Source organism: Elephas maximus, chromosome 3, assembly GCF_024166365.1.
Source record: "Elephas maximus indicus isolate mEleMax1 chromosome 3, mEleMax1 primary haplotype, whole genome shotgun sequence".
Lineage (NCBI taxonomy): Eukaryota > Metazoa > Chordata > Mammalia > Proboscidea > Elephantidae > Elephas > Elephas maximus.
The window spans coordinates 202,185,210-202,198,082 of record NC_064821.1 but is presented as its reverse complement, the minus strand read 5'-3'; the positions used below and the strand labels follow the sequence as shown (position 1 = coordinate 202,198,082).

Here is a 12,873-nt window from a genome sequence, read left to right as displayed (position 1 = left end):
TTTTTAAGCTTATATTTTTGTTCTTATATATATATATTGAACCAGGAAGACAAACCACACAGTTGAGATCAAGAAATAGATAAAATATAAGATTGTGGATTTTATTTCCTACTAACTTTGATGGGGGGGGGGTGGCAGGAGGAGGTCTGATGAGCCCCTGGGGGGACTTTGGTCTTTCACGTGATTCAGATAATTAGTGACAAATGACTACCATCCAAACAGCTCGTCTTCCAGCTCAGGCTGATGCTGCTAAATCAGGATTTTCTTTCTCTCTCCTCCAAGAGTACCCAAGCCCACATCCATCCATTCTCAATAGTTCTTACCTGCCTCCCTTGGTCTCTGAAGAACTCTCCAGTATTCTCAATGACCTGTTCATCGGACAGCTGGGAATAGGGCTGCTCCTGGCAAAAGGTGAAAGTCTCCCACAGCGTTACCCCGAAGGCCCACACATCACTTGCCGTAGTGAATTTGCCCTATTTAAGGAAAATGAGGGAAAATCAGAATGACCTGTGCACAGCAAGACTAGTTTAGATTTTCATAATCTGGAGTTATCCCCCTTCCCCTGACCAAGGTATACCCCTGAAATGGCCAAGATATGCATAGAAGATCTAGAAATTACAACACGATGTTTGGCCCCAAGAACAGTCCATTCTCTCATCCCCATGATCTCAATGTAGGTCCCTTCCCTGGAAGATGAGACCCAAGGGCTGAAGGGAAGCAGCCATAAGGTACCTGACTCTCCAATTTAGTGTCAGAAGGTCAGTCTCTAGGCTCCAGAGTAGCTTTGAGAAAACACCCCTGGGAAAAGCAGAATTAGAATGCCTTTTTTTTTTTTTTTATGTTGGAGATAATGTAATCTGGTTTAAGTGCCTGGAATAAGTCTCATGGTGAATCCAGGACTCTCATTTCCCTGTTTAGTGACAGCTGCAGTCTTGAAGCGTGGACTTTAAAAACCAGCAGTGAGATTCAGATGTAATCGACATGCATTAAATATTTTCTGTATTTTTTAAATTTTTTATCGTGCAGTGGGTGAATGCTTGTATAGCAAGTTAGTTTCCCATTCGATAGTCTGTAAACAAAGTGCTCCGTAACAGTGGTTCCATTCCCCACAATGTGCCTACCCTCCTCCCACTTTCATCCTGGGCTCCCCGTTTCCTTTTGTCCTGAATTGCTACCCCTTCCTGCCTTCTCATCTTTGTTTTTGGACAAGTGTTGCCCTTTTGATCTTGTATAATAGATTGTTCTAAGGAACACATTCCTCTTGGTTATTGTTGTTTATTTTATAGGCCTATCTATGGTTTGACTGATGGGTGGTCTCAGTAATGGCTTCAGTTCCAGTTCAGAAGGGTGTCTTAGGGCCACAGTCTCAGGGGTTCCTCTAGTCTCTATTGGACCAATAACTGGTCTTTTTGTAAATTTGATTTTTTGTTCTGCAATTTTTTTCCCACTTTGTCTGATACCCTCTGTTGTGATCCCAGTCAGCCAGTAGATAGTGGTATCCAGGTACCATCTAGTTCTTCTGATCTCCGGATCGTGTAGGCTGTGGTTCATGTGGTCCATTAGTCCTCTAGACTAATTGCTCCTTTGGGCCTTTGGTTGTCTCAATTCTCTTTTGCACCAGATACCAAAAAACCAAACCCAACGCCGCTGAGTCGATTCCGACTCATAGTGACCCTATAGGACAGAGTAGAACTGCCCCATAGAGTTTCCAAGGAGCGCCTGGCAGATTCAAACTGCCAACCTTTTGGTTAGCAGCCGCAGCACTTAACCACTATGCCACCAGTTTTTCCAGATAGCAAGAGACTAATAGTTTTCTGTTAGATGGCAGCTTACAAGCTTTTAAGACCTCAGATGCTACTCACCAAAGTAGGATGCAGAGCTCTGTCATTATAAACTATGTTGTACCAAATGGTGTAAATGTCCCCCAAGTCTATGGTCCTTCACCTTCAAGCCTAGGAACTTCATCCCATGAGATGTTTGGTTATGTCCAAGAAGTTGCCCTGACTGGCCCACATGTGCCCTACTGTCTATATTGATACGTAAGCATCACCTACAGTTATGTTTGTAGAAATATCTACCATCACACCTATATCTGCAGATGAGTGTGTTCCCTATACCCTCCCACACCTCTTTTCATATCTATCTAGCTATATCTATATATTCATTGGGAAATTAGTGTTTGTTAATATTATTGTTGCAGGATTATCTACGCTTTAGTAATTACTGTCGTTGCCCTTTGTTCTTGCATTCCTCTCAGTGCCCTCGCATGCCTTGGTCATGTTTCCCTGACATCCCCATATTATGCATTATCTTTGCCTTCACCAAAATTAACATGCATCTGCCATCTATCCCTGGTAACCATCAAAGAACGTTTTTTGGGTTTTTTTTTTTTTTTTTTTTTTCCTGTGTGTAAACCTTTTCTTGTTTCTTTATAATAGTGGTCTAATACAATATTGGTCCTTTTGTGACTGACTTTTTTCACTCAGCATAATGTCTTCCAAATTTATCCATGTTGTGAGATGTTTCATGGATTTGTCATTATTTGTTATTGTTGCATTGTATTCCATTGTGTGTATTCCATTATGGGCACTTAGGTTGTTTCCATCTTCTCACTATTACGAATAATACTGCAGTGAACATGGGTGTCATGGATTGAATTGTGTCCCCCAAAAATATCTGTCAATTTGGCTAGGTTATGATTCCCTTGTATGATTGTATGATTGTCTACCATTTTATCTTCTGATGTGATTTCCCTATATGTTTGTAAATCCTGTTACTAGGATGTAATAAGATGGATTAGCAGCAATTTTACTAATGAGGTCTACAAGATTAGGTAGTGTCTTAAGTCAGTCTCTTTTGAGCTATAAAAGAGAGAAGCAAGCAGAGAGACACGGGGACCTCATACCACCAAGAAAGCAGTGCCGGAAGCAGAGTACGTCGTTTGGCCCTGAGGTTCCTGCACCGAGATGCTTGCAGACCACAGGAAGACTGACAACGAGGACCTTCCTCCAAAGCCGTCAGAGACACAAAGCCTTCGCCTAGAGCCGGCGCCCTGAATTTGGACTTGTAGCCTACTGGACTGTGAGAGAATAAACTTTTCTTTGTTAAAGCCATCCACTTTGTGGTATTTCACTAGATGACTAAGACAGTGGGTGTGCATATGTCTATTCGTGTCCAGGCTCTTATTTCTTTAGCATATACACTTAAGAGTGGGATTGCTGGGTCATATGGTATTTCAATTTCTGGCTTTTTGAGGAAGCACCATTCCGTTTTCCAGAGTGGTTGTACCATTTTACATTCCCACCAGCAGTGTATAATAGTTATAATCTCTCCACAACTTCTCCAACATTTGTCTTTTTCAGTTGGTCTGTTTGTCTTGATTACTGCCAGTATCATCTGAGTGAGATGGTACTCATTATAGTTTTGATTTGCAACTCTCTAATGCCTAATGATCGTGAGAATTTCTTAATGTGTTTGTTAGCAGCCTGGATGTTTTCTTTGGTGCAGTGTCTGTTCATATCCTTTGCCCATTTTTTAATTGGGTTGTTTGTCTTTTTGTTGTTGAAGCATTGATGTTTTCTATAGATTTTAGAGATTAGACCCTTGTTGGATATGTCATAACCAAAAATTTTTTCCCCAGTCTGTAAGTTCTCTATTTACTCTTTTGGAGAAGACTCTTGAGGAGCATGTTTAATTTTTAGGAGGCCCCATTTATCTGGTTCATCTCCTTCTGTTTGTGTATTTTTAGTTATGTTTGTTATTCTAGTTATATCATATATTAGGGCCCCTAAAGTTGTCCTTATTTTTTCTTCCATGATCTTTGTAGTTTTAGGTTTTATATTTAGGCATTTGATACATTTTGAGCAAGTTTTTTTGTATGTTGTGAGGTATGGGACCTGTTTCATTTTTTACAGATGGATACCCAGTTTTGCCAGCACTGTTTGTTAAAGAGACTGACTTTTCCCATTTTAATGAACATCAGCTGCCCATGTGTGGATGGATTTACACCTGGGTCTCAATTCTGATCCATTTGTCTGTGTGTCTATCATTGTACCAATACTAGGCTCTTTTGACTTCTGTGGCTGTATAGTATGTTCTAAGATCCGGTAGTGTGAGGCCTTCTACTTTGTTCTTCTCCTTCAATAATGCTTTACTTATCCAGGGCCTCTATCCTTTCCATATAAAGTTGGTGATTAGTTTTTCCATCTCTTTGAAAAATGCTATTGGAATTTGGATCGGGATTGCATTATATCTGTAGATTGCTTTGGGTAGAATTGACTTTTTCACAATGTTGAATCTTCCCATCCATGAGCATGGTATGTTTTTCCATTTATGTAGATCTCTTTTGGTTTCTTGCAGCAGTGTTTCATATTTTTCTTTGTATAGGTCTTCTACATCCCTGGTTAGATTCATATTTTATCTTTTGGGGGGCTATTGTAAATGGTATTGTTTTCCTGATTTCCTTTTCGAAGTTCTCTTTGTTGATGTAGAGGAATCCAACAGATTTTTGTATGTTATCCTGTATCCTGCTACTTTGCTGAATCCTTCCATTAGCTCCAATAGCTTTCTTGTAGACTCTTTGGGGTTTTCTATGTATAGGAGTATATCATCTGCAAATAGGGAAAGTTTTACTACTTCATTAACAATTTGGATGCCCTATATTTCTTTTTCTTGCCCTATTCTTCTAGCACAGTGTTAAATAGGAGTGGCGATAAAGGGCATCCTTGTCAGGTTCTCATTCACAAAAGGAATGCTTTCAGTCTCTCTGTGGAGAATAATGTTGGCTATTGGGTTTGTATAAATGTCATTATGTTGAGGAATTTCCCTTCTATGCCTATTTTATTGAGAGTTTTTATCAGGAATGAGTGTTAGACTTTATCAAATGCCTTTCCTGCATCAATTGAGTTGATTATGTGATCCTTTTGTTTTATTTATGTGGTAGATTACATTGATTTGATTTTCTAATGTTGGACTGTCCTTGCATACCTGATATGAACCCCACTTGGTCGTGATGTATTATATTTTTGATATGCTGTTGAATTCTATTGGCTAGAATTTTGTTAGTAATTTTTGCATCTGTGTTCTTGAGGGATATTGGTCTGTAGATTTCTTTTTTGTGGTGTCTTTGCCTGGCTTTGGTATCAGGCTTATGCTGGCCTGTGCTCTTGAGTGCGGAGGGAGCATGGGCAAGGAGGGTGGGGGCACCCCACAAGCTCACATCCCTCCAGCACAATAGTTGTGTGGCTGTGGTGAGTGGGGTGCATGTACCTGAGTTTTTGCAGAGCAGGAAGCACTCCTGCCTGACTCTGGCTGTGAATGCAGTGTTACCCCTGCTTGGCTGCAGCAGGTAATGGGCCTTTCAGCTGGGAATGCTACTTACTTTGTCTCAATATGGCCATGCTGTGCAGGCTTAGCTAGCAGGGTGCCTGCACAGGTGACTGGAGGGAACAGAAGGCAGTTTGGGACCATAAGCTTCCAGCATGAGTGGCTGGGTGAAGGGGTGGGCACCTCCAGACCGTGGGCCCCTGGCTTGGGGGTGGGGTGGTGGTGAGAGCCACCAGACTGTGCTCACAAGTGTGGAGGAGGGATGAGTGAGGAGGGCAGGGGCACCCCACAAGCCCACATACCTCCAGCGAAGGGGGCTGGGGTGAGCGTGGTGAGTGGGGTGCATGCACTTGACTTTTACAGGGCAGGATGCACTCCTCCTGGCTATGGACATGAGTGCAGAGTTGCTCCTGCTTGGCTGTCCCAGTGGTGGGGGTTTCGGCTGGGAATGCTGCTTGCTTTGTTGCAATATGTCTGTGCTGCTCAGGTTTGCTTAGCAGGGTGCCGGTGCTCCAAAATTCTCCATTTCTGCTGTTTTCGTATTGTCTTTCCTTCCTCCTGGTGCTCAGTCTAATTTTTTAGTCTTGTCTTTGATGCTTAGCGTTCCTCAGGTTTCATGTATATCTGATTCACTTGTTTTTGAGGGCCTTTCTTGTAAGACGGACATTATGAAGGATGTGACGACTTCACCATCTTGGACCACCTCTCACTTTCTGCATTCTTATTGAATCAGTTTAGCATGAAGTAGGTGATATTATTTATCCTTATTGCTCAAATCAGAAAAGTTTACTAAATTCTCCTGGATAATGAGACCATTAGTAATGGCAAAACTAGTATTCAGACCAAGATCCTCTTTTTATACCACCATATAATACCTCAAGAGGGAGCAATGCCTAGTTATTACATTAAAAAAAAAAAAAAAAAAACCATTGCCATCGAATTGATTCCAACTCATAGCAACGCTATAGGACAGAGTAGAACTGCCCAATAGAGTTTCCAAGGAGCACCTGGTGGATTCAAACTGCCAAGCTTTTGGTTTGCAGCCGTAGCACTTAACCACTAGAAATGGTAAAATATACAATTCATGTATATTGTCATAATAAAGATCTTTGTAGGGGATTTATGTAAATGTTGTATACCACGGTGTCATTTGTAATAGCAAGAAATTGAAAGTACTTAAATATCAAGTATAGAGATGTTATTAAATTATAAGATACATCCACACAATGGAATATTATGCAGCCATTAAAACCATGTTTTTAAAGAATGTTTAATGACCTAGAAAATGCTAACGATAAAATTTTAAGTAAAAAATAGATAATTTTATGTGCATAGTATTATCCCAATTATGTAATATAAATTTTATATATATACATATATATCTACATATACACATATATATACAGAAATACACTTTCTCCTCACTTGTCAACATAGTAAGATTCCAAAGGCCAGGTCCTAATGCAAAATCTGTGTTATGTGAAAATGGAGGATGACCATATCAGATCACAGAATGGAAAATGACTACAGATTTTTTTACTACTGTCATAAATGCAAAATGTTGGATAACGAGACAGTCAATAAATGTGGAGAAGTTGTACGCACACACGAACACACACACACACACACAAACCCTCAAAGAAAATGTACCAAAATATTAATGGTGGTTAACTTGGAGAAGGGGTGCAGTGACTTTTTTTTTTAATTTCAAAATTAATTTATGAATTCTATAAGAACATGAGCACAGGAAATAAACCCATTAACCACAAATGAACAAAACTAGATTGGTCTCAGCTTTTCTTTGCAACACTAAATGACAAAATACAAAACATTATATGTATATAGCATTATAGGAAGTAGAAGTTTATATAGTTAAAGTATTCGTCTGTATAACATTTCTTTCAATAAGAATTTTAATACCTTAAATAAGAATAATGATTAGGTGGAAAGGGTACAGGGAAAAAAATACTAAATTCCTTATTATTACCGGTGTACTTTGTAAACTTTCTTCCCTATATTTTCTATATTGAGTGTGTTACCTTTTATTAGCAAAATTAAGCAAGTGTTAGAGATATAATGATAATAATACACTGAGAAAATCCTCTCAAGGCAGAGCTAGCATCAAGGCCCGTTGAGTTTGTCTCTGCCATCTTAGGTTTGTCTCTGTATGCTATGCATGCCTGCCTACATGTCAGGCGCTAGATTAGGGCTTAAAAATGCTTGGAACTCACCAGCAAGATGCTCTCCCAAGACATCCAGCGGATAGGGAGCACTGCCCGGCCCTGGATCCGGTAGTAATCACCACTGTACAGGTTCCTGCTCATTCCAAAGTCAGCTATCTTGATGGTATAGTTTTTACCCACTAAACAGTTTCGTGTGGCCAGATCTCGGTGGACAAAATTAAGAGAGGAAAGGTATTTCATGCCAGAAGCAATCTGGGTAGCCATGAACTTCAGGTTTGTGTAACTAAAGAAATACAAAAGTAAAAGGAATGTTGACTATGGAAACAAAGCCATGAAAGATACACATCCTAAAACCTCAGTATCCCCTTTCTAGTTGTAATGTGTCTCTCTGCATTCCTTCAAAGGGTAGCTGCTCCATTATCCCCTGCCTTTGGTTGTCCCCCATTGTCCCAGAACACTGACAAACTTTCAGGTTTACTGCTGCCCATCTTCAGAGCCCAGGCTAGTCTCCTGAACGCAGCAAATGATAGAAGACCTGGCTTATTTACCTGACAGTGGGTACATTGCCATAGGTAGAACTGGGGGGCTCATGGCGGGAGAGAAACTGATTGAGGTCTCCGTTCTCCATGTACTCAGTGATCATGCAGAGGGGGTCATCGGTAATACACACAGCTAAGAGGCGGATGATGTTTGGGTCCTTGAGCCGGGACATGATCTTTATCTCCTTGAGAAAATCGTTCCTTTGGTAGACACAGACATAGACAAACCCAGAGGTTGCCAGAGGTAGAATCAAGAGGGAGGAAGAACACACAGTAAAGTCTATTCCTAAACATCACACCAAACCTTGTTTCCATTTTATAACTTTAAGAGAGAACACAGAAATTGGTACCTGGAACTGTCTCATTCTACTCATCCTTGATCAAGATGCATCCTTATTCAACTGTAATATTTTGGAGGACAAGAGCCAGGACATTTATATTTGTATCCCTAGTATCTAACACAATGCTTGCCTCATTCATATAAAGTGATTAATAGTTGACGAATCAAACATATGCTGCTAAAAATTACTCTCCAAAATGAGACTTTTCACTGAAAATCATATCTTAAGTGCTCTAGGGGTATTTACCTTTTTTAAGAAAGCCATGGAGTCAGTTACCCAGCTAATAAAGTGAAGAAACTTTTTAATAAGATCAATAATCACCTTCTGGTGATCTGAGAATTCTTTATTTTTTTCATACTGGCTTTTCTTAATATAGAGTGTAGCTGTAGTTAATTACAATGTACATTTGGTAGCCTGTTGAAAACAGAGCTGCTTAAAGGCCATGGTGGCAATGTGGAGTCATTGCAGAAAAAGTACTTACTGGACTAATAACTATTTGAGTACATGGTGACAGCCAACCTTAAGTCATAAAGTGAGCTATAACCTACCCAGTAGAAATATTTGGATCAGCGAAACCACTAGCCCACATTCCCAAAACTATAGGAGCAGACCTGTGAGTTTTCTAGGAATCCTATGCTGGGACTCATACTATGTCAATATAAACCTCTTGGAATCCATGTAGTCCCAATCCAAGATCTCCTCATCTTCTGTTCCCCTTCAGCCCCAACCCAGGCGTTTCCATGGCTTGGCGGGGCCTAGAGACTAGTCCATACGTCACTGCTAAATGGGAGCAGGTACAGGCACAGGAACACCAAACCTCACCAACCAAAACCATGGGTAAAGGCCTTGTCAGCTACTGGTTTGTTTCTCTTTGGCACTTTCTCCAATGATGAACCAAGATTAATATTAGGAATACTCTGTCTCTCTGTGGGACCCAGAGGATGTCACTTTTCATTCATATGAACATCCTGAAGATTGAAATTACCACAGTTAAAATTCCAAAACCTCCAGATTCCATTTCCTGTCCTCTCTTCCTTGTTCATTCCATATTCTGTCATTTGCAATACCTCTAACGAAACTGTTACCATTTTTGGAATTTATAATCTTTTGGGGAATAGCAATAATAAACTTTCTCCCACTTTGAATATCGGTGAGACAAAGCAAGGCAATACAAATGGGAAAATGCATATGTTACCCAGATGTGCGGATTTCTCTGAGACACAACCAGCTTTCAACCAGCATGCCTCTCTGGGTGAGGATTAACTCATCATTACTGTAATGGAAAGGCTGTCAGACAATGGAGTATGGCTGGAAACTGCAATTTATGTAGTAAAGGAGCCAAGAGATTATTAGCCAGTTGGAAAAAAGCTGCTAAAGGACTGTGGATCCTTTCGCTTTGAGGTCCATGAGTATTTATCTAAGTAGAGATGGCTTCTCATTTGGGGGGGTTACCAGACATAGAAGAAAAGGAGCATAAAGAGAAAAAAAAGATAGAAAAGTAAAAAGAACAGAATAGGCTTAGCAAGAAAGATGTGTGTGATTGTAAAAAGTTTGTCAGAGGCAATGACATGCAGGAGTATATAATGGCTAAAGAAATATCTAAACTATTGTGTATGTTAGGAGGTGTGGTGCTACGCAAAAGAGATTAGGAAGTACCGTAAATACGTAGGAAATAGAATGGAAAATGTACATATTTGTTTGAGAGAGATGGAGAACAAAGATGACTGCTGACTCCGTCAGAAAAAATAAAACCTAACAACAGAAACACAAAGCAGCTACCAAACCTTGCCATCTCAAATGAAAAGTTGTTCAGAAGTTTCCAGGAGTGCCCCTGGTGTTAAAGACGAAAATCACAAAGGAAAATTCCAAATGCAGACTACAGACCTGGCATTCTTGTTGGCATCTGCTCGGAGCATTTTCACAGCCACCAGGACAGGCTGGTTGGCACTGACGTCTAGGGCAAAATCTTCGTCTTTGAATTTTTCCATTCCCTCCACTTCACAGAGATGAACCTAGACAAAAGTCATCTAGTCTCAGCATCATCATTTCTCCTGAAGATGGCTCAGTACTCTTGCTGGGCATTTCCTGGAGATAAACTAACTCTTACAACTCAGGCAAAATGATCAAAAGACCAATAAGAAGATATGTGTAACATATCATTGATTCAAATAATTGATAAAAACAGTCATAACATACCCAGCTGATACGATATGTTACTACCTTATAAAAGAAATACGCATTGATTAGAGGATGGTTACGTGAATGAATGAGCCCAACATAGTATTTTATTACAGCACAGCCCACTATAAAATAAAATCCAGTATAAATGTTTGACCTTTGATTTAATGAAGTTTATAGTTACTGGATTATACAAAGCATAAGGCAACTTCCCCTATAAGGTAATCCCTTCATATGAATCAGCCTTTTAGGTGACTCTTAGGTACCAGTAACAGTATATTCAGCCTGATTTTTCAACTCAGGGGTCAGAATTAATACGTATCGATACAATACATATGAATACATATACATACACAGAGAGATACCATGGGCCCCTTTACCTCCTTCAACACCAAACCTACACAAAGATGGAGCATCTCACCCATGTTGAGAACCAATAACACTATTCTTAAAAAACTAAGAATTATATTTGGAGTTTAGATGGCAGTGTTGAAGAGCTCCCGTGGCACTTAAATCATTGCCTTGAGTTCTCAGAATGTTCATGTGACGTAAGACAGAAACCCTAATATCACATGCATCACGCTGAGGTCAACTGCGAAGAGTGTTCCTCCTTATCTTAGTTGATGATTCATTCCCCAGTGCCTGATTCTGGGACCACAGGCAGGGGTGAGGTTGTTTTTGACCGTTTTACATATAATTCTCATTAACAGGAGAAAAACAAAGTGACTTCAAGCAGCAGGGTGTTCCTGGACAGTTCATAAAGGATGATCACATCTGTGGGACTCCACCCTTTATAACCTATTATAAAATTTTGAAAATATTTAATATTTTTTCAGGGTATCTGAAGTCTAGTGGCTTGCCTGCTTTAAAAACTCCTGTCGCTATGAGTTGGAATCGACTCGACAGCAATGGGTCTTTTTTTTTTTTTTTTAATATAGAAATCAGAAGTCCCAGGAACTCTACCAAACCAAAAACCAAACCCAGTGCCATCAAGTCGATTCCAACTCATAGTGACCCTATAGGACAAAGTAGAACTGCCCCACAGAGTTTCCAAGGAGCACCTGGTGGATTCAAACTGCTGAGCCTTTGGTTAACAGCCGTAGCTCTTAATCACTATGCCACCAGGGTTTCCCAGGAACTCTACTGCTGTTTGATAAAGACAAGGTTGACCAATACTATGGAGAGTGCAAGGAGGGACAAGTGGAGGAGACATTCAGTTGTGAGTCCACTTGTGGAAGAGCTACTAAAGACTGAGCTACTGAAGACAGGGGGCACCACTCAAAGGGTCAGCTTACCTCCCCAAACTGGCCTTCTCCCAGCTTCTCCTTGAAGACTAAGAGTTTCCTGGGAAACTCTTCCACAGCCACGTCTTTTCCAGAGAGCAGGTCCATGGTAACAGCAGGCACTGAGTAGGTGTTGCCTCCTGTCACTCCCTGAAGGTTCACAATGTCGGCCTCTGCGTAGTGGGGCACCCCCTCAGGCCCATTCGTCTGGATAGGCTTCACAATGCCACTGCAGCCTGGGAGGATGAGGGCAGTAAGTCTCGTTCCAAGGGGAGAAATTCTGACAGGAGGGTTGGAACATACCCCTGAAACAGTCTAACCCACTTCATGCCATTCTTTCTTGAAGAACGGTTTTACCTCCTCTGGGGACTCTTCCTTATGGCCTTCAGAATGCAGGCCATCCCTTTGTCTCCCATTTTTCTCCTCAAAATACATGATCATTAACCACCTCCTTGGCTAAGATTGCTGAATTCTGCACCACTCTTCTATACTTGGTGAAGCTCTAGGAAGTTTATGCTGCATAAGGAGGGGAGTATTACAGGGTTAGGGTTTAACATCACAGATCCTAAATTTTAAGACACGATCAATGACCGAAAAATCTAGGAAAGAAATATCTTTTATATTAAATGCACATGATGGCCTTAAAGAAGGGTGGTATTTGGCTAAAATGAGAGGAGAGACGAGGCCATCTTAGAGTGTATGGGGTGGGAGTGAGGATTAGACTGCAGACCACGGTGATGCAAGATTTATCTGTGCAAGTGACTGTGGGTGTGGGGGCACTAGATGGGACAGTGATTAGCATAATCGAACTGAAAGATTTAGACATCTTATATTGCCCTTTACAAATGAGAAAATTGGATTGCAGATAAGTTAAAAACAAAAATGCTTGCACAATTCCAACAATCTGAAATTCTGGAAAAGGCAGAACGATAGAGAGTAAAAAGATCACTGGTTACCAGAGGTTCAGGGCAAGGGTGGACAGAATAAACAGGTGGAGCACAGGGCACTTTTAGGGCAGTGAGAC

The 12,873-nt window shown here is 40.6% G+C and overlaps 1 protein-coding gene across 3 annotated transcripts in view; it reads right to left on the bottom strand.

Moving 5' to 3' along the window:
- DDR2 (discoidin domain receptor tyrosine kinase 2) overlaps positions 1 to 12,873 on the bottom strand; it is a 238,348-nt gene that overhangs the window by 10,433 nt on the left and 215,042 nt on the right. For all 3 annotated transcript variants that reach the window (XM_049881090.1, XM_049881089.1, XM_049881091.1), the window contains 5 exons: positions 11,862 to 12,085; positions 10,273 to 10,400; positions 8,057 to 8,248; positions 7,557 to 7,791; positions 324 to 473 (listed from right to left, as the gene is read on the bottom strand). In XM_049881090.1, coding sequence (XP_049737047.1) covers positions 324 to 473; positions 7,557 to 7,791; positions 8,057 to 8,248; positions 10,273 to 10,400; positions 11,862 to 12,085 — 929 coding nt within the window. The remainder of the gene's footprint in view (positions 1 to 323; positions 474 to 7,556; positions 7,792 to 8,056; positions 8,249 to 10,272; positions 10,401 to 11,861; positions 12,086 to 12,873) is intronic.